At 45.4% G+C, this 21,395-nt stretch overlaps 1 protein-coding gene across 1 annotated transcript in view; it reads right to left on the reverse strand.

The window, feature by feature from the left end:
- Mindy4b (MINDY family member 4B) overlaps nt 1-9,893 on the reverse strand; it is a 29,000-nt gene extending 19,107 nt beyond the window's left edge. Inside the window, exons 1-5 of the mRNA XM_050120261.1 lie at nt 9,790-9,893; nt 9,521-9,548; nt 7,617-7,784; nt 2,319-2,438; nt 1,539-1,630 (exon numbers count right to left, since the gene is read on the reverse strand). Coding sequence (XP_049976218.1) covers nt 1,539-1,630; nt 2,319-2,438; nt 7,617-7,784; nt 9,521-9,548; nt 9,790-9,893 — 512 coding nt within the window. The remainder of the gene's footprint in view (nt 1-1,538; nt 1,631-2,318; nt 2,439-7,616; nt 7,785-9,520; nt 9,549-9,789) is intronic.
- Nucleotides 9,894-21,395: the final 11,502 nt, after the last annotated feature.

The following is a 21,395-nucleotide window of genomic DNA, read 5'->3' on the forward strand; positions in this document are numbered from 1 at the left end:
ATGTTGCCCCCCCCCCAACTGATACAGTCATTTTTCAAGCTCAATCCCAAATTATCCTTGCAGCTTCGCCTCCTACATGTTCACTTTGTAAAGTCTCTTCCCAGATGGAACCCCAAGGACCCCCTGCACATTCCGTTCCCGTGCCCCTCCCTCAGGCACGTTGCACCTCCCTTTCCACCTGGTCACGTCTTAAAGCGCCCCCTCCCACCGGGGCGTCAGCTCACCCTGAGCCGTCCGTCCCTCACCTCACTAAGTACCTTGCACACATTAATGTCATTTAATGCACGAAGGTGCTCTTTGGCGGTACCAGATCTATTCCCATTTTAGAGGGGAGGGAGTGAGATACAGAGTTGAGTCATTCAGGCCACCTGGGTCCTGAGTCTGTGGTCTTCCCTATCCCACCAGTGCCGGGAGGACCTCCAGCTTCTCTGGGGAGTGGGAGCAATCTTTCTTCTGCTTATTTTTTTTTTCTTCAAATTTTTAAGATTTGGTTCACAAAGAAACACGGACAGAGGCTAGCAGTTACTTGTATTGTTTGTCCAGCTCTTTGCTGGGACGGAATAACTGCAAAGCTTGCACAGAGAGAATGACAGAAAGGCGAGGTGCTTACAGGGAGGAGAGGGAACTTGTGACAGGGAAGGTCCGGGAAGGCCACATGGAGCAGGGCAACCAGAGCAGTGATTCATTTACATGTATTCGATGTTTTAGCCCAGATCAACTGCTAGGCTGTATGCTTATGTAGTACACTGCTGTGTATTTTAGTTCAGATATCTTGCACTCTCGCGTGATGGGTGTGTCCCCCATCTACTTTGGGTCCTGCTCCTGTGACTCCTACTTTCCAACTCTTCTACTGGCTTGGAGCCACTTACCCAGAAATGACTAAGTGATATACTTTTTTTCCTTTGGAGGGCCCAAGCCAATGACTGTCTGGAATGGCTAGTATGGAAGCTCCGCCTCTTAACTGAAGGGGGGTACACTGAAGAGCAGCCTGTGTTCCCTAGCTCTGCCTTGTAGCTTTCACTGAGATGTCTGGGGATCCCCTCCTTCCTTAGGTGCCTCTCCTTCCTTATCCTGCTTCCTCACCCTCTTATATCGGTCTCCAGAAGGCACCCCCTTAATAAATCCTTTGCATAAAGAATTTGCATCCTGGGCTCTGTTTCTACTGAATGTGTTTATTCCTGATCTTAGAATGTATTGGGCCCTGAGCTCTTGTTTTGGGTGATATACTTTATCTTGCTGGAGGATACATAGATGTCTTTGGCTAATTTTTAATCCTTTAGTATCTGACATAGGGAATCATGAGAGAGGTTTCTAAGTTTGAGCTGAATTTGTAACAAGAAGGCAAGCAGAAAACAGGGTTCCATGGCACCAGGCTAAGCTCTCCCAGGGTAATCCCACTCCTCTGGGAGAACCTGAGCCATTTCTGTCTTACAAAGACAGACATCGTTCCTGAAGCCACCTGAGAGTTTCATTGTTTCGCAAAGAAAGATTCTAGATCCATTAGGCCATTTTTTACATGCTAACCACAGTTCTCTTACCTGTGAGGGCTGCCGTGTTTTTCCTCTCTGGAAAAGAGTAAGTGTTTGATGATGGAACCTTGCACTGCCATCTGAACGCTCTGGGCACCTCCCTGAAGTGGGCAAAGAGGCCCGTGAGATAGGAAGGATGCAGTTGGGTACCATCCTGGTGGGACCTCCGGGCCAGCCTCACAAGGAGTAAATCTTGGAACTGGATGCTGTCACTGTTTGTTCTTCTCTGCAACCTTCCCTTCCTGCTGGCCCTCGGGGCTTAGCAAAGGGACACTCTGGGTCACTGTCTCTGTGAGCTACAGCTGGGTGCCATCACTAAGCTAGAATCTACAGTGGCTGGCTTCCTGCCTTCAGCCTGATGCCTGGGATCAAGATCTGCTCCTTCCTGTCGTCACTGCATGTTGCTTCACATCCGCGGGCGGCGGGAAACCAGTGGGCTAGCTCCTGAAATGTAGGTGTGACTAGTGACTTCTGACATGGATTACTGATATTTCAATCAAGCCAGAAAGAGTTTCTAGGGTTCTTTCGGCCTTGTGAATCTTTCTGGGGGCTTGAAATTCGGAGAGATGCAGTACAATGAGAACTGAAAAGAATTGGAGGAATAAAGAGATGCGGGCTTGGCTAGAGCCTGAACAAGACTTGGTGACATTAAGAAGTCTTTTATCATTCAGAGCTACACAGTCATTTCTACATTCGATTATAATGACACAAGCATCCATAGAGAAGCAGAGACAAGCAAGATGAGATTAGGAACTGGAAATGACTGAGCCAGCTGTTGCCAGCTGTCACCTTTTCTACTTGTAAAGCAAAAGCCAGGTCAGAGAAGGGACGGTGAAACTTGAAATGCGCCTTCCTCCAGTCACTGCCCAGGACGTGGACAGTGTTTCCAAAGAGACTTCTTTGCAACATCTGAAAAAGAGGATGAAAAGAACCGTGAAGTAAACGAGTCAGCCCGAGGTAATTTGTCCCGGATCCAACCCTCTTGGTGAAGTCACCCAGCCTTGTTCTCATCTACGTTCAGATTTGCCTCAGACTTGAGTTCTGGTTTTCATCGTATAAAGTCCTGGGCAAAACTTTCCCAACAGGTTTTCTCAGGAGAGTCCTGGAAATTCAGTGCATCTGACTGTGTCTCTGTGTCCCATTTCCTCTGCCAGCCAGCTCCACTGTTGTGCTCCTACATAGACCACACTCTCTCCTTGTGCCTCTTGTCCCATTATCTGACTCTACAACGCTGATTTCTCCCATCGCTGAGGTTTCTCCCTTGATCGAGGGGAGGAGATGAAGCAGACAGGACCCCATATCCCTGCCCTTAGTTTAATAGTGATTTTAATGATAGTCATCAAGAAATCCTGGATATTTTCCTGGATACTTTTATAGTACATTGAGATCTGTGTGGGACTTACGAGAGAGAGAGAGAGAGAGAGAGANGAGAGAGAGAGAGAGAGAGAGAGAGAGAGAGAGAGAGAGAGAGAGAGAGAGAGAGAGGAACAGGTAGGAAGGGTGGACAGGGGACTGTTGGAGCTTGGCTATTTTTCCTGTTTCCCCTCATACTTTGGCAGGGCCTCCAGCGAACGAAATAGTGCCATTCGATTTCAGGAAAGGTCTCTCACCGCAATAAATTCTCCCAGAAAGCCCTCATAGGCATATTTCAAGGTCTGGCTCCGTCTCTTAGGTGATTCTAAATCGAGTCATATTGATTATGAAAATTAACTATCTCACCATTCATAGTCAAAAGCTTAACAGTCACATCATATACTTAACATGGCGTGAGATTTGGCTACGTCAGTAGTCTAATACCCCGAAACTATGCACAGGCTACAATATGTGATATTTCATAGGGTGGTAAAAGTGCCATGAAATAAAAAAGGGAGGAGAGAATATTGAAGCTGAATTACTCAGAAAAGCTTGTGGCAGAGGCCGGATTTGAACTAGGCTGGCAAAGGCTTGTGTCAAGCATTTTATGTGTTCCGAGCATGGGACTAAGTTTGGAGCAAGTTATAATTACTGTATGCATTTAATTCTAGGAGGAGGTATTGTTACTTGGAAGGATCTGCAAATCCCTGGGAGGCAAGCTTGTGGTAACTGAGGCAAGAACAGCTCACTGAAAGTGGCTGGGATCCTGGGCTGTGTAAAAAGAAGCTACCATAAGTGTTCTCATTTCTGCTTCCCGGTTCTCCTTGCTGGAGAATCCCAAGAAAAATTGCCCATTCTGTTCTAGGAACCCAAGGTCAGGATGCCCTTAGCTGACGTAGTCTTTCTGGGTAGGACCTCCTACCCAGAGAGATAACCACTCGTAGCTTCTGCTGAACTGCTTCTTCTGCAAAGAACCCTATCCCACCTCCGCAGCTGCCAAGCAAGATGCCAGGATGTGAGTTTTGCCTCCAAAACCCTGTACTCTGGACACTCGGGGTCACACCTACCTAGATCCCCGAATACCTGACTGTGGTCCCGGCTGGCTGGAATAAGACTTTCAGTTGGTTGTTTCTGGTGGTCTACCCAGAACACAAGAGCAGGAGTCATAATTTATGACCTCGAGATGGGAGGAGTGGGGTCTCAGGTTACAGAAAGGAGCATTCTCACCTTGCTGACTTTGTCCTTTCCCTCCCAGCCGTCTCACCTTCGCCATCTCCATTGCTCAAACCCAGCAGAAATCAGAGTAAAGGTTTCCCTATTGATAGGAGGTGTTCCATTTATAGAAACTCTACAGTTCAGGTTCATGGGCAGAAAGCGTGATGGGAAGGTCATAGCCGATTTCACTAATGGCTCCTAAGATGCCTCAGAGGGATATGCAGAGGGAGAAAATCAAGAATTCCCTGTCTATGAGCCAGACCTCATGCTGGTGTACCAGCTTCTGCCTTCACACACACACACACACACACACACACACACACACACACACAGCAGAGCCCATTGCTGGTCTCTTGGCAGCACTTTTTTACTATGAGATTCGTGGGGAGTTTTGCAGCTATATCAGGAGTTTGTTTATTGGTTGCCAATAATAGGCCACCTGAATGTGTTTCAAGCTGGGTGTTCGAGTCTGGAAGTGGAAGAGGATAGGGATCTGGGACCACTGGGATGGAGAACTATCGGACAGGACTGGGTAAGAGCTCAGGGGTCGTGACTCTTTCATCAGGGGCTGTCAAGTCCTCTTAGCCACCAAGCGGTAGAAGTCTGGAAGGATAAAAGCTCTAGTCGGAGACAAAAGGCAACAAAAGGTGAGGAACAATGGGAGAGGTGAGGCTGGAGCGGGTGGTAGGTTGCTGCACCCCACCCCGCTTCCTGGGGGATTCCCAGCCAAGATACAGCCCGGTGGCCTGTCAGAAAGCGTCACGCATCAAGAGCAGTAGAGCTACACAAAAGATGTTCGGCGAGTGTTTTGACTCCAAGGCTCTGATAATTTGCCAGGCGGCTGCACTCCCGAAATGCTGATGAGAGCCGGTCAAGCTTCCAAGACTCCTCCCCGGAACAGGCGCCTTCAGACTCCCAAAGCTCCCTGCTCAAGTCCCTAGGTGTGTTTAATAACGCTGCCACTATTCAGAGGACACACGAGCATCTGGGCCACATAACGGGAATAAATCCAAATTCATTTTTTTAAAGAAAAATCAATTCTCTCTACTTCTGGGACTTCCTTAACACTCCATCAACTCTGTTTCCACTGCATGGGTCTGAATCTTTTGTTTTACAGCCTTTCCCAAGGGGAGAGAACCGCCTTGGGGAGGGTGGGGAAGAGCTCCCCTGGCCACTGTTTGTGTTTGCTAGGGAGGCAAGCTTGCAGATATGTGCTCCCCCGCCTCCCCAACACAAGGCTTCCAAACATCTGTGAGTGCTTTTTTTTATTTTTAAAATTTGTGTGTGTGTTTTTAAAAATAGACAGTACTTTGTGTGGCTCAAAAGCCAGAGTACAAAATGTGTACTGTGAAAAAAAAAAGGATCCCTCCCGTTTGTCTCCTTGCCCTCCCCCCCTCCACTCTTTGTGGCCTAGGAAGCCTTGCAGAATTTACTTCTTTATTTACAGGCAAATACCAATATAGAAACACAATTTTCTCTCTTTTCTTCCCACATAAAGAGTTGGTAAGTTTTTCAGACATGTAAATCTTAAAACGATACTCTACATAGAAACTTCTTACAGATGACAAGAATATTATCTTTTTAAGTAACATGCATAAACAAGCCGAATGACCCTCATCAAGAAAGCTCAGGATGTCATGCGTTTCAGATTCTGGAATATTATGCGTGCACACTCTTGTGTGTGTGTGTGTGTGAGTGTGTGTGTGTGAGAGAGAGTGTGAGTGAGTGTGTGTGTGTGTGTGTGTGTGTGTGTGTGTGTGTGTGATAGGACAGCTTGGAAACAGGGCTCAATTAAGAATATGAAGCTAGCTATAGTTCCCATATATCTTAAGCCCATGGCACAAAGGTAGTTGCTATTCAGAGTGCCTGTGGTTTTGCTGCAACATGAGGTCAGGTGTGGAACTTCCCTCTTGTCACGTCGGTACACAAAGGAGTTTTGGAGCATTTAGGTACTGGACTAGACATGAACAGGTGTATTGCTGTAACTTCTGAAGTTTATTACAGTATGGGCGTCATAACTTCTGAGCCCTACAGCACGCCCAGGATTCCACACTACTCTTCATTAATTAGAAGGAGAACAGCTTACTGGAGACGTAAGACACAAGTTGAGACTCCATCTCAGGCTTCACAGCCAGAAATGAATTAGAGCATCTTGGGTCTGACGGGAGCTCTGCTGCATGCCCGGTCTCCTGTGAGCCAGGGAGAGAAAGAAGGGAGGGCAAGAGACAGAGCTGCCTGTGAGGAAGGGCACCTAGCTTTGGTGCCCAAGAAGCCCAATGAAGACTATATGATAGTTCTGTGTGGCATTTCCAGGAGAGGTTTCAGTCCCTGCTCGTTGTTCTCCAGCAGGCCCTGCACAGGCCGCAGCTTCAGTGTATGTGACGGGTCTGACCACACAGCAAACGTTGCTGCTCTTTGCCGAGATGCTTAGGCTGGTTTGATTGTCTTTGCAATGGTGTAGGTGCACAAGCCTTTGAAGAAAGAGCTTCTTCTAACTCCAGTCCTCAGCCCTTGTGGTCCTCCAGTGTGAACCACACAGACATTCGGAGGATGGGAAGAGTGTGGGATATTGTCTTGGAGACTCGAGTGTCATTATGATTTAGGGATCCTATTGGAGGACTGCCTAATCAGAGGGAGCGCCCGCCCTTGCTGGTATTTCTTCCTGACTTAACCTTACCTCACTCACAGCCTTCAGCTGTGTCTTCTGACCATGGCACAAGCTCCTTCTCACAGCCAAGATCTTGCCTCCAGCCCCGACTTGTTTGTCCCCCTCGAGTGACTCTGGTTTTATTCTCTGGCCAGGCTTCTGCCAAGACTCTCATGCTCACAAGGATCGAGACTTGAATTCAATAAACCGTCTCTGAGGCCAGAAGCTGCCAGATCACCTTAGCACCTCAAATGTCAAGTTCTTTTTTGTTTGTCTGTTTTGAGACAGGGACCCTGTATGTAGTGATGGCTGTCCTGAACTCACTATGTAGACCAGGCTGGCCTCAGACTCACAGAGATCCTCCTGCCTCTACCTCCTGAGTGCTGGTTTTAAAGGTGTGCGCCACCACAGCCTGGTCTGTCAAGTTCTTTTGGCGTCTATATATTAAGAGCTCTCCAAACGGTTTTCTTCTGAAATCAAAGCCTTGTTCTAAGATCAGATCTAGAAAGCTTCTCTCTCTCCCGCCTTTCCCTTTTACACATTTGTAACACACTCACCCATCTGTCAAATAAACGGCTGGTTCTAGTGTTTGCTAAACAACAAACCATTAGAGTGGAACCCTTGCCCTCCCTCAGCTTTAACCGAGAATGTAAAGAGACCTAGAGTCTGTGAGGAAAAGACAGTCACCACCGGTGTCCTTGACAAACACCATAAATAAGTCATGTTAATTATATACTCCTTTTACCAATAACAGCCACCTGTGGTCTTATCTTCCGTAATACCCTCCCACGACAGGAGATCCAGTTCCCCAGTGCTATTGGCTGGCGGAAGATCACGTTTCATTTCATGTTTAATTGACATGCTCTACTTACCGTGGCCATCGCTGGGGAGATGGGCAAACCATTCAGTTTTGAAGAGACGGTGGAGAGTTTGGGGACGGGACAAAAGCTACGGGATGGCACCTGTTCTTGTCCTTTGGGTCGAAGCATTCCTGGTCCGTCTCCAGTTTCCTCAGCAGATACATGGCTGCCGTCACGATTCTGTGTGAAATGACACCCGCCAGTAAAGTAAACAGCTACTAAAGACCTAGCTTCTAAGTCTGTCAGTGTTCGGGAAATGTCGTCTCACTTTTAAAGATGTCTAAGCTGTGATAAACAGTCGTGAAGGGCCGGAAAGGCCCAGTGTCTGGGTCAAAGGGGTTTCTCCTGAGTTTGATGGGCCTGGAAGTGAACTGTAACTATGGAAACATAATGAATGCTACCAAGACCTTGACTTGAAATCACATTTAGAGAAGAATGCAAATGTCGCCGCATCTTGTTTTGGGATGACAGCATTTTGTAATTGTTGAATGAGTTATCCGTCTAGGCCAGGTTGTCCTTGTTATCTTGTTAACCGGACAATCGAAGAATTGGGTCCTACCCTCCCCCCTAATTCTCTCTGATTCATTTGTCCCCTCAAGGGACTGTGATTCTTAAAACACTCTCTTCTGTCTTTTTAAAAAAAACAATCTATTTTTACATTTCTTGACCTATGCTTGTGGCATTTGTGGGTTAGTTAACATCAACCCTTAACCGACTCATTCCTATACCAGTGTTATGAAAACAGCTTCCCGGCCACGAAGGGTACTGCCTTCTTAGTGTTTCTGTTTGCCTAGAGGTGAGGATGCTTTCTTATCTCGCGAACACAGCATCTGATTCACGGAAGCTGATGGGCTGCGATGAATTTTGTAACCCAAATGGAAAAACATCACCTTCATACCAATGGGCTTTCCCATCCTGTGTCAAACCATAAGCCGGAATTTATTTATGCCTTCCCTTCGACAGCCATCTTATCTTTGGAGTGTCCTATCTCCCCAGTGGTAACTATCAAAATTTAATATTTCCAGAACCAAAGTAGAAACATTATCTTCCTGATTCTAATTTAGACTAGGGCTAAGGGGGCTTTAGAAAAAAAAAAATAAGGCTTTGCTTACAAGTTCCTCACAAGAAGGGAAGTGCTTTAGCCATGCAGTTAAACTACTGACAGTTCAATTGCTTAATCACATGTATTAGTGCCAGGGGAAAAAAAAATCACCTTAATGGTTTGTGCTGCCTTGGTGCAGAGATTCAAGCATATCCTGAGATACAAGGTCATTACCTTACGCTTTTAGGCTATATGGATTACACGTGTCTTTCATTCCACTTTGTATGAGAAACTGGAAAATGCCTTTACAACACCAGAATATAATTTTGTGCCCCTTGTTTGAAAACGGGGAGTGAAAACAACTTTCCAGAAGCCAATACAGGTAATTATGATTACAACTACTTTTCTTTAGGGACATGACCACACTCAGTTGCTACAGTGTAGCTTCGTTTTACAAGTGGAGGAACTTTTCTATTCTCACACCGCTTTTTCTAAATAGTAGCAATATGGTGTGCTTTACTGATGAAAAGTAGGGAGAGGCCAGGCGGTGGTGGCGACACCTTTAATCCCAATACTCGGAAGACAGAGGCAGGCAGAGCTCTGTGAGTTCGAGGCCAGCCTGGTCTAAAGAATGAGTTGACAGGGAAACCTGTCTTAACAAACAAACAAATAGGAAAAAGAAGTATTGAGAGAAATTTATGAAGAAAACCTCTCCCACGGGCTTTTAACCTCCCTAATGTTTCCACATGTTCCATGCCAGAGCCTGGGTGACGTGGTGTGCACTAGATACATACATGAAAATCATGCTGTTCAGTGTGACTGTGTGAAGAAGCAGCTAGAGAAAACAACACACTGGCTCTGAGGAAGCAATTACCTGAGAATCTGTGCTGTTGGTTCTCAACCTGTACGTGAAAGAGAAAAGAGCAGGTGAATCACTGAGTCCACTCAAACCTCGCATCCTCACACCTCCCCAGTCCCCGCCTTGCGAGAGTCTGTCAGCAAAAGGTGTGCGGGAGGCCTTTTAACTGTAAGTATATGACGAACACTTGTCACGCGAAAGACGTACGTATCTTTGGCTCACACACCTTGGACCCCTGTTTTTGGAGGGGCGAGACAATGCCAGCTCTTACCTATGATTCTTACCTGAAGATTCCCCTCCATCTGTCAAGAAGTAAAATTTCCCTAGTGATCTCATTTAAATCCAGCCCGAGAGGACTCTGTTCCTGGACTGAGATCTCTGTATCCATTTAGAGAAAGCGACGACTTAGAATGAGGAGGCTGTGGAGATGGGAGAGACAGCCTTGCTGTGGAGAGGAGAGGCGTCTGCAACACAGAGCTCAGGCGACACAGTTGCTGCTCTGAGCAGATTCCATTAAACTTTCATTTGAGGTGAGGTATGTCTTTGTACTTTGGTCCACCTGTGTAGGTGCCATGAATGTTTAATCCAAGATAGGTTTATAAACAAAGGGATTTCAATTACCTGCATGGAATCATTGAATACAGTGTAACTGATGAAACACTATGCGGGTGTAATGGGATTGCTCCTTGGGCTAGGCTGTCTCCTGGAAAGGGTTAGTGGAGCAGAAATGTGTTGACACGGGGACTGAGAACCGTCCTGATCACGTAAAGAAATGTTTGTACGGGCCAAGGACGACCCTGGCTAACAAGCAGATGTGCGGCATAGAATTTAGTGGACAGAAATCTGGCACAAATGCTGAAGAGCAGGTGCCAAGGAGAAATCTAAAAGTCCCGTCTCTCCCTGTTGGCTGAATGCATTGTACTTATAATAATTGGCATAATAAAAATTATTAGTGGTCACGACCCTGTAGGTTTTCCTGCCAGTTTGACTGCTGATGCAAAGACAGGGGATCGGTTACCAGCAAGTTTTGTTCCCTCTTCTGAATACTGGGTGTTAGAACTGAACATCTTTAAAAGACCATTTTCGCTGTAGATGTTTCTGGACATGAGTTCCGTAGAATCCTAGGCACGCAAAGAAGTCACTTAGATTTATTGTAGCCAAAGTGGTCAGGCCTCAGAGAACTGGTGGCTTGTATTACTGCAAAGACCTTGAAGCATAGCAAGGCACTTCATGCACAGGCAAACTGTGCATTCCACAAGGCACAATCCAACTTAGGAGCACTCCACCACTGTTTCTTGGATTTTGGGTGATGCTAGCCATTTCATATTTACATGCCCTGTAAATGTCTACCAGATTTAGCAAGCTTTTGTAAAACCTAAGAGGTATAAATAAATCCTTTCTTATTGCCTCTCTTAAACCATAAATTTTATTCCAAAAAGATAAAAGTCTTCTGCATTTTCCTCTTTATAATTTTACAGTTTTAATGGTGGTATCAGTGTTTAATATTTATTAGGCAGCTCTACTACAGAAGAAGAAATAAGAGATTGCACAATTCTTGTTCTCAACTAATATAATAATGAGAAATGTCCTCAAAATTCCTATTTAGAAAACCGTATTAAAAAAATAAATTCTAGATGTGCCATTTAAATTATTTAGAGACTCCAAAGCCAGGAAAGGAGAACAGCTGAGAAGGCCATTTTTCTTAAGAATCATTATTAACTCTGTGTTTGGGGTTATGTTTTTGTTCTAACTTGTATAGATGCTTTGAAGATAGACACATAAATCCCAGTGATTAGACAAGCTACCAATAAACATGAGGGGCACTTGCAGATGCCAAGGTGAATAATATGTTCTCATTCTTTATCGTGGAGGAAACACACACACACAGGGGAAAGACTGTGAGGCGGCATAGAGAAGGAGCCAGAGAAAAGGCAGGCTAGCTGCACAGCCTCCGGGCTTAAGCTACTTAGCTCTGGGCCATAGCTTTACCTACTATAAGCTGCCTTTGACAAATTATTTAATCTTTTTTGTACATTAGTTTTTCATTTGGGCAATAGGAACGGATTGCTATCTTTATCTATTGAGAAGTCTAATCTATGAACATGGTATAACCTCTTGTTGAGACCGTGTTTATCTTCCAAATGCTCTATGGACTTAATCCAAGAGTTGGTTAAATCAAATGATGATGGCCATTTTAGCATACTCAGTATTCCTGAGTGCGGTGAACTTCCCGGGTTTCGGCACCAGTTGCGGCGAACTCCCTGACCAGCAGGAAAGAACAGCCACCAAATGAGGATTCTTCCCAAATCACGCTTTATTGGAGCCTCTTGGTTATAGGGAGAGCAGAAAGCGAGGGGCCCCGAGCTCTGATTTGCAGCTGCTTATATAGGGAGTCTGCTTAGCAACCTTTAAAACTTTGATACTTTAACTGCTTTTCTGGAGACCCACCGGCCGGAAAGAAAGCAGGGGAACATCCCTGTCAATTACAGACCACAAGGAAGTTCCCTGCCGGTCAGGGGAAGTGTGGGCAGCTAGATCACAACAACTCATCCTGTTTTCTAGTGGAAGAACTGCAACCTTTATTATGGTATCAAGCGAGGCTGGGGCCAAATGCCATCTTGTAATGGCAGCCACTCAAATCGGCTCCCAGCACCTGAGCATCCCTTACTCAGGCTCTCTTACCACTTCTATCCCCAAGTTAGCTACTTGGGGATAGTTTACACTTTCACGACTTTTCCAATCTTTCTTTTTCCTTTTCAGTTAGGTGTTGTAGAATACTATTTTAAGATGTGTCACCTTTGTTTGTGCTGTGGAACATTTGTTTAAGAATGCAAAGATGTGTTGTCTTCTTTAATGCTGCATTTGTTTAACACTGTGAAGCTTTGTTACTTTGTCTGCCTAAAATACCTAATAAAGAGCTGAATGGCAGGAGAGGGGTAGGTGGAGCTACCAGACAGAGAGAATACATAGGAGAAAAAGAGAAGAGGGAGGAGCAAAAAAAGGAGGAGTGGAGGCTTCCAGGGACCAGCCACTCAGTCACACAGCCAGATACAGAGTAAGACGTAAAGAAAAGGCATACAGAAATAGAAAGGGTAAAAGCCCAGATGCAAAAGGTAGGCGGGATAAGTTAAGAAAAGCTGGCAAAAAACAAGCTGTGCTAAGACCGGGCATTCATAAGAGAGAATAAGTCTCCATATACTGTTTTTGGGTACTAGATAGTGATCCCACCCAAAGAGTAAAGAGTGAAGAAAAACCCTACAGTTAGACGCTGGCACAGATCCCACGGGTGTAAAGGGCCGATTCGGATACCAAGAGTTAGAAACGAGACATAGGCACCTCCGGCAGAAGCCGGCAGTCTCCAGTGCATCTGGTCTAAAGCCATAGAGTGGAAGGGCTGGATATAAAAGGCAGCGTGAAAAGAGAAGGTGGAACTGGGAGGTCCCAGACTGGGGCCGGAGGGCTGGGGTAATGGAAAGCACAGCAGTACGGTTTCTATTATATTCCATACCTTTTCCCTACCCCACAGCATCGCCCAGTGTTCCTGCCCAAGACTGGTTTTTGATGCAATGAAGAGGTGTGGGTGGTTTGAATATGGAGTATGGAATTTCTACCAGGAGAAAAGCTAGTGTGGATTTCAAGTGTGCAGGTGGGGCGCGCAAGAAGGTAAGGGCATCAAGATTTGCCATGCTCCTTTGGAAAGCAATGGCTAATCTTCTTCATCATTTCCTTAGTTCAGCCTTCAAATCAAATCTGTAAGCCTTGGACTCGCACAAGCATTTTCTGAGGCTTGTGAAATTACCCCCAGCTTTCTCTCTTGCTGCTTTCATCTAATAGTTCGCAAACGGAAAGACAGAAGCAGGATTTCAGAGGCTTTCTGTTTTCTTCTGAAAGTCTTGTTAGTGTTGTTTCTGGAAAATTCTTTTTTAGGAGCAGGTTAAAGTCCGTAGGCATCACTATTCCTTTTCTCTGGACCTGCCTTCTAACGTGGAACGTTCTGGATATATTCCTTCCTAAAACAATCTTGCTAGTTCACATTTTCTAAGAGATAGCTGATGTATTTTCCTTTTGTTCTTTGCTAGTGTAGTGAGGAGAGGGAAGATGGGTCAGGCTCAGGGTCAGATTTCTGCTCTTGTAACAATGTAACACGAGAGAAGTTGCTCAGTCTCTTACTTTCTTTCCCTTCCCCCTTTGTCTCAGGTAATAGAATCCCAATAATTATGACTCACCAGAAACTTTTAATCTGTTTTCTCATCTTTTAAACACTAAGATTTCCCCTTAATTTTTTTTGTATTTGTGTTTTATTTATTTTTATTATTTAACTTTATTTTCCAAGTGGTAGCAAGAGTCTTGGGCAGGTCAGGAACTCCAAAGTCCTGAGAGAGTCAACGGACACTGGTCCTAACCCAGTCTGTTGGCCTTTGGTCTTTGACCACTCAGTAATGGCCGTGGGTCTCAGTCATTACCTAAAAGGCCTTTAAAGCTAGGCTAGTATATGGAAAATACATGTTTGGTTTTGCGCCTGCTCTAAAAGCGTGGGAATGCCTGAATAACGAAGGAGAGAGATGATCCTGCTTTCCACAGCTGGCAGTTTAGAACAGTCTAATCGCTGGCAAGATTGGGTCTGGATTAGAAGCTTGGAACTTTAAACTGAAACCTCTGGGGAGTGAAAAGCATTTATCTCCAAGGCTCAGTTCATCAGTAAAGCCAAGGTGAGAGCATCCCTAAGAAATAGGACTAGGTAACTTCTCAGCTGGTAATCATGCCCAAGCACCGGAAGGAGGTGTGCCTCCTCCCCTGGGGACAGAGACTTCTGCCCCTGGAACCTGTCCAGACCTCCCCTTATGAACGGCTTCATCTTGTTCCTGATTTGCATCCTTTATGATAAATATAAGGAAGATTTCTGAGTTCTGGGATCCAGCCTGTCAAATTACCAAGGTGTCTTGGGGACCATTGTTTTAGACCTGGTTGGTCAAAATATGAGTAACCATTACAGATGGGTTGAAAGTGTTGAAAGTCAAAAATTGAGAGGGGACTGTAGTTCAGTGATGAGGAGTCTGCTTGTGTATTGGGCCCTTCTCTTTTTACTATAATCTATTATCAGTCAGATGTGACTCAAAGGGGTATTTATTTTGAATCACAGTTCCATGATAGAGAAGGCGCGGTGGCTAACCTGGTTAGATCTTCTGCAGCAGAAACTTGTGGAGTAGATTGCTCACATCTTGGTAGATGGGATACAGGGTTCAAGGTAGGGAGTGAGCCAGGCTATAAACCCTCCCACACACACAGTGGTCTTTTGTCTGTCAGCTAGGTCCAATGTCAAAAGGTTCCACTGTCTGCAAAACAGCGCCACCAGCTGGGGACTAAGTGTTCAAACATATGCACCTGTCCAGGACAGTCCGCTTTCAACCCTGGACTCAATGCAAGCTCTGCAAACAAACAAACAAAAAATGTATCTAATACACCTAACCTACTGCCATGGGTCAGTCTCGGCTGTCTCAGACATGCTCAGGGCACTTAATCAACAGTGAAGCCAAAATCACCTGATCCAGGCCTGTCTGACACCAGTGTTGAATATCTCCCATAGTTTATCGAAAACCAGGAGGGCCATCTAGATAAGCTTTCCTTTGGTACCCCAAGTATGATTATAGAGGATCCAACAACCAATACTTACAACACAAGCCCTAAAGCCTGCCTTTCGTACTGGGAACCTTTACTTCTCTTTGTACAACTTACCATAGACATGATGGTTCAGGAATCTGGGCGTGGCTTAGCAGGGACTGTGCTTAGAGTCTCCCAAGCCAGTGGGCTAGGCTGAATCTCTATCTTTGTTTAGAGCTGGTGGACTAATTCTGAACTTACAGAGTCAACAGCAGAGCTTACTTACCTTTTGTTTTGTTTTGAAAGAGGGTCTCACTCTGTAGCCTTGGCTGGCCTGGAGCTTGCTATGTAGACCAGGCTGGTCTCAAACTCAGAAGAGATCCACCTGCCTCTGCCTCCAGAGTGCTGGGATTAAAGGCCACCACACCTGGCCTAGAACTTATTTCTCTATAGTGATAGAATAGGTTGCTTCAAGGACAGGAAGAGAAGGGTCTTTGTGTCCAAAGTCTCTGACCCTGGGAGAAATGATGCATGTATCAAAGATCCACAGGGATGGGTTTGTGATCTCACTGCTTGGGAGGCTGTAGTGGAGTTCCAGGCTAGCCTCAGCTACATAGTAGCTACATAGTAACACTCCGCTAAGAAGGAGGAGGAGGAGGAGGAGGAGGAGGAGGAGGAGGAGGAGGAGGAGGAGGAGGAGGAGGGTCGTCAAACAAAACCCAACAGAGACAACCCTCCTGAAGGAATGCGAGGAGAGCAGGGAAATGGTTACTGCAGAGCACGCAGCATCCTGAGTGTTTGCTCATCTTTCTCCACTCTGAACACCAAGCCATTAAACCTAAGGATCACGTGCTACAAATGATGGCCTGGAAGTTCCTCGCTGGAGAGCGCTGGCAATGTGGCACAGCCTGTTCTTTTGGTTCCTTGATTGTGTTAACAAAAGTCTGCTCTGTTTTCCTGGCCTGCCGCGACAGACACGTGGGTGTTTATACTGATAGACCGGAGACACAAAAGCTCTGCCTGGCTCTTATGTTGCTGCTTTGTATCTGCTCGGTTTTTCAGCTCTGAGCTGTTCTGTCTGGGTTTAGGGGCCACTCCAGCGTCTCAGAGGTGATGAGGAAGCAGCTCAGTCCCAGTTTGTTAAATCTTCCGGGCAGTCTTCTGTAAGTCACTTTCCTTTCTGGGCCCGAGTAAGTGAACAGAACACTGGGTTGGGCAGCGTGAGAGAATCCCTATGTGATAAGCTCCGGGTTCCCAGACTCTGAATTCGACTGAATTTCTCAGTTGACTTGGGGCCCAGGGCCTCTTTTGGCCCTGATCTGTTTCTGGTTAGGTTTTGTAGCATTCTGTGCTTCTTTCATGGACATAAAAACATTCCATTTTCTTTGGAAACAGAAAGCTCCTTCAGTAGCAACAGATTTGTAACTCTGAGGGCCAAAAGCCTCAGGTATTGTTAACAAAATTAGAAAGGGGGACAGGAAAGCCAATGTGCTGGATAAGAAATAACATGTATCAAAGCTCCTCAAGGCTCCTCTCAGGTAGTGGGAGGCCACCTCTCCTACCACCGTTTACACCATCTGCTACTTGTGTCCAGCCTGCAGTAACCAACCACTTATGCGACCCTTGCTAGCAATGGGGACCAGACTGTAGGTAGCGTCCCCCCCTCATCTGGCAGCTGTGACCCTAAGGCTGTGCCTCGCCTAAGATGGTAGATCAGGATTCCCCTGGCTCTTGTAACTAAATGTAATCTGATCCCTCGCCTTCCCTACTGGGAAATAAGTTATAAATAACAAAGCAGAGAGCTCTTCCATCAGAGGCTATGGTTACTAGGAGACAGGCAAGGGAGTCAGGTTCGCTGCTGCCAGTGAATATCCCTATTGCACTGTGAGCTTGGTTCTTGCCCTTGACCTTCCAGATCCTTCTTAAATAAAGATTCTTGCATAGCAAATGATTCCTTGGTGGCTTTTAAGGAATGAAAACAGGTTCTAATCTGAACTGTTGTGAAGCTTTGGATGAACCGATTCACCTCTCTGGTCCTCAGTTTAATTCTATTTAAACATACAAGATGGATGGGTTATATTAATGACTGGCAAACTATAGCCTGCAGTCCAAATTTATTCTTCTATCTGTTTTGAAACATCTTGTAATTGAGGAGTGATTTTTGTGTCTTAACTTATTGTTACTATTTTGGTTTCTTGAGACAAGGTTTCCCTGTGCAGCCCAGGCTGGTCACCTTCTTCAGTCTCCTAAGTGTAGGAACAACAGGCACAGGTCACCATGCTTGTCTGATTTTCATGTGTTTATATGATTGAAGAACTTATAAAAGAACATTTATGACATGAAATCTTATACTATTTCATAGGATATTATAGAGGATATATGATAGAAGGTCTGATAACATAATTACATATTGTTTGAGAACATAAAACTTTAAAACTGAAAATTGGTGTTTTTAAATAAAGTTTTATTGGGACACAGACACCCTCTGAGTTTCTGTACTGTCAATTGACATGATGGCACACAGCAGCAGGAATGAGGAATGGCAACAGAGATGGTAGGGTCTGCAGAACCGAACGCACTTTCTATTTAACCATCTGGAAACTCTGCCGACCTCGGGCCCCAGAGCTAGACAGTCTCTTAAATCCTTACAGTTCCGCTTTACCAATTGCCTGACTCTCACCACAACTCATTGTCTACCTTGAAAGAAACACTAGGCTCTTGGTGACCCAGCCCAGGACAGTGGTGGAGGTTATCCGTTACTTTGGCAGGTCCTGCAAAGGACTAGATGTGTGTTGTTCAGGGAAAAGGCAGGATGCTGAATTCAGGCTGTCTTGCTTGGTACCAGGCCAGGCCTCAGATAGGCTAAGGACACGCGAGCTTTCCCTGAGAGTCAGGGGCTGCAGTGACTCTGGAACTGGGGTGCCCTTGTGGGGCAGAGAGATCCCCAAATATGCAATTGGGGCATATTGGAGGCTCGAGAATCCTTCCCATAAAAGCTCCAGTCACTGTACAGCAGAGATGTGTGGCAACTAATTATATAATGTATTGAGTATATTTGAAGTCTAAAAAAAAAGTCAATTATGGAAAATTAAGTACTGCTTGTTTGACAATAAAAAGTGTTATTTTTCATGTGTGATATTGGCATTGCGATTTTTAAAAAAAGAGTTCTGGCTTATTAAGATATTTGTGAATATAGTATATGATGTCTAGAATTTCCACGAACAATCCCAGTTTGTCTCCTGCTGTTAGCTCTGCCTTCCGGAGCAAAGGGAAAGGGGGGACGGGTATGCACCTTAAGAGCGTGATGTGGGATTTGCACGGGGCGTGTTGCTCCTAGTGTCCAGAGAGGCTGGAAATGCAGCCTCGTGGAATGGGTCTCCACCTCGGCCATGCCTCAGCTGAAGGGAGGCATCAACTGGATCTCCATCCGGAACTGTATGCACCACGCGGAATGAGAACTTTGGACTCTCTGGACAGTGAAAAGATTTGGAAAGCCCCCAAATGTCTCACACTGAAACTTCTGAGTTCAAAGTAGCCATTTAAAGAATTGCAGATAAACTTTACACTGATGAAAGAAAAATGAGATGGACACGCAGATAAAGCCAAGAAAGCAGGCGATGTTTATTGCTTCTGGTCAAGGAAGTCACTTCACAGCCCGAGAATTGCAACAGTGGGCCTATGATCATGGAATCCATTGGTGTTACCATGTTCCCCACCATCCTGAAACAATTGGCCTTCAAAATGACCTTTTGAAGACAGTTACAGCACCAATTAGGGGGTGATGTCCTGGAGGGCTGGAGCAGGGCTCTCCAGAAGGTCGTATGTACTTTAAACTGGTGTCCAATATATGATATGGTTTCTCTCATAGCCAGGATCCGTAGATTCAGGATTCAAGGGGCGGAAAAGGAGATAATTCCACTCATTATCACCCCTAGTGACACTTAAAAAAAATTACTTCCTGTTTTCATAACCCTACATTCTGCTGATCTGGAAGTTTTGGTTCTAGAGTGGGGAGCCTTTCTGCCAGGAGCCACAAAAACATTCCATTGAACTGGAAGTTCAGACGTCCCCTTGGCCACTTCGGGCTTCTAATGCTCTTAAACCAACAGACTAAGAAAGGAACAACAGTGTTAGAAAGAGTGATTGATCCAGACTACCGTGGGGAGATTGGATTGCTTCTCCACAATGGCTGTAAGAAGGATTATGTCTGGAGTGCAGGGGATAGAGCCTTTAGGGCATCTCTTGGTGTTGCCACAACCTGTGATTAAAGCCATTGAGAAACCATAGCCGTCTAATCCAGGCAGGGTGACAAAGGGCACGGACTCTTCAGAAATGAAGCTATGGGTCACTCCTCAAGAAAAAGAGCCAAGAACTGGTGGAGGAAATACAGAATGGGAAATACAGAGGAAGGTATTGATAAATACAAGCTCAGGCCACGTAACTAGCGGCAGAAACAAGGATTGTAACTGACGTGAGTGTTTATGTCATATTTCGTTAAGAAAGCATTTGTACAGAGATGATGTTTGTCCCCTCGATTTCTTTACCATGTGATGTGACATCACTTAAGAGACTCCCGACGGTTATCATATTTGAGTTTGAGACACTAAAAGAGCGCCCCTCCTGTTCTAAATCCACAATGCATTTGGGGCTGTATAAGGAATAGCTACACCACGTTAGGTGTAATTATAATCTGGTTAAATATGTAGTACATTTGCAGTTTTCCCATGGGATAGTTATATCATGTGTAGACATAATTATGACCTGGTCATTCTTTTTATTTGGAAATTAATCATGACATAAGGAGATATGATTATGTGTCAGACAAGGGCTGAACTTGCGGTGGCTATTATATCTTGAACTAACTAAAACCCCCAAACGCTTGTTCTTGCCTCGCTAGCAAATCCATTGCTTCGTTGGTATTGAGGAAGAATCTGGGCATAAACCTAGTTCTACTTTCATTTCATCAAGCTCACGTTATCATTTTTAATTTAGTTCCTGAGGGAAAGCTCTGCATTTCAGAAGGAATGCAGTCCCTGTGACCTTTGGAGCTGATTGAAGAGCATGCCATGCAGGACATGCAGCTGATGCTCCACCAGTGTCTCAGGAGCTCTTTGATTCATTCACGGGAACCAGCGTCAGCATGTTCCCCTTAGCACTGCAAGCAGTGACAGCCCTGGGGAGGAGGTCTGGCTGTGCTGAAATGCAAGTCTCCAAAATAGTCCCTCCCCCTTGGAAATTCCGGGGCCTTGTTAGCAATAGAATGAGCTGGAAATCAAGGGAAATGAAAGGGTCAGATGGTAGGAAGGTGACCCAGTTTGGGGAATGGTAGCTATTGTTAAAAGCAGTCGGTTCTCTGGAATAGAAAGGACTTTGGCTGGCAGAGTCATTCAAGAAATAATTACCCAGTGCCTCTCACAGGTCCTGGGATTCTGAACTGGCCACGAGTTGATACATCTGAACACCTGCTTACATTTTATGTATATGTTGCCTTAGCTCTGTGTAGTGGCAGGGTTTGAATTCGTAAAAGGTACATCACACTTTTTTCTTGAAACAAACAAACAAACAACTAAAGCAACTCACAAAGGTGTCAGTCTTAAAAAATACTATAAACCAGCAGCTAGAAGGGACGGAAGAAAGAGTAGGACTTGGTGGCTCAGCTGGTAATCCTAAATCAAGAAACCGAATCAAAGATGATGCAATGGTAAATAATAAAAAGACCAAGAACTCCGCATGGAGTTAGGAATGAAATTAGTCCTTTGTTACAAGATGTCCCCTTGCAGTCCTAAACTGTGGCTTTACATTTTCAGTTACTAAGCTAAGGCAGTATTCACCCGTTAAAACAGTAAAAGCAGTTGTTTGGAAGAACTAATCCTGGTAACAATGTACTCATATGGGACCTTTCTCCTCTTCCTCGAGGGAACACCCCAGGACTCTTCCCTAGACACGTACCCCCTCCAGGCAGCGTCACAGCCTTGATAGTTTGGTGCCTGGTAACCATGCTTGGGTCCTAACCTTGGCAGGGGTGCTTGCCAGCCTAGGGCCAGCAGGGGGCCCTGAGTCCTCAGGAGAATGCTGGCCACCAACTGGAAGAGGGGCCTGAGCTCAGCAAAATGACTGTCAATTTCAAGGCCTTTGATCCCTATGAAGGAGCAGACAAAAGAGTGTCACGCCAGGGCCCCACCTCAGGGCAACCCCAGGCATTTTATCTATTGAAAGAGGGACAAAGAGAGAGTGAGAGCTATGAGTGTGCAGAGTGTGTGTGTGTGTGTGTGTGTGTGTGTGTGTGTGTGTG

This window comes from Alexandromys fortis, unplaced genomic scaffold (genome assembly GCF_014885135.2).
Source record: "Alexandromys fortis isolate MF-2015 unplaced genomic scaffold, M_Fortis_MF-2015_v1.1 scaffold_172, whole genome shotgun sequence".
In the NCBI taxonomy this organism is placed as follows: Eukaryota; Metazoa; Chordata; class Mammalia; order Rodentia; family Cricetidae; genus Alexandromys; species Alexandromys fortis.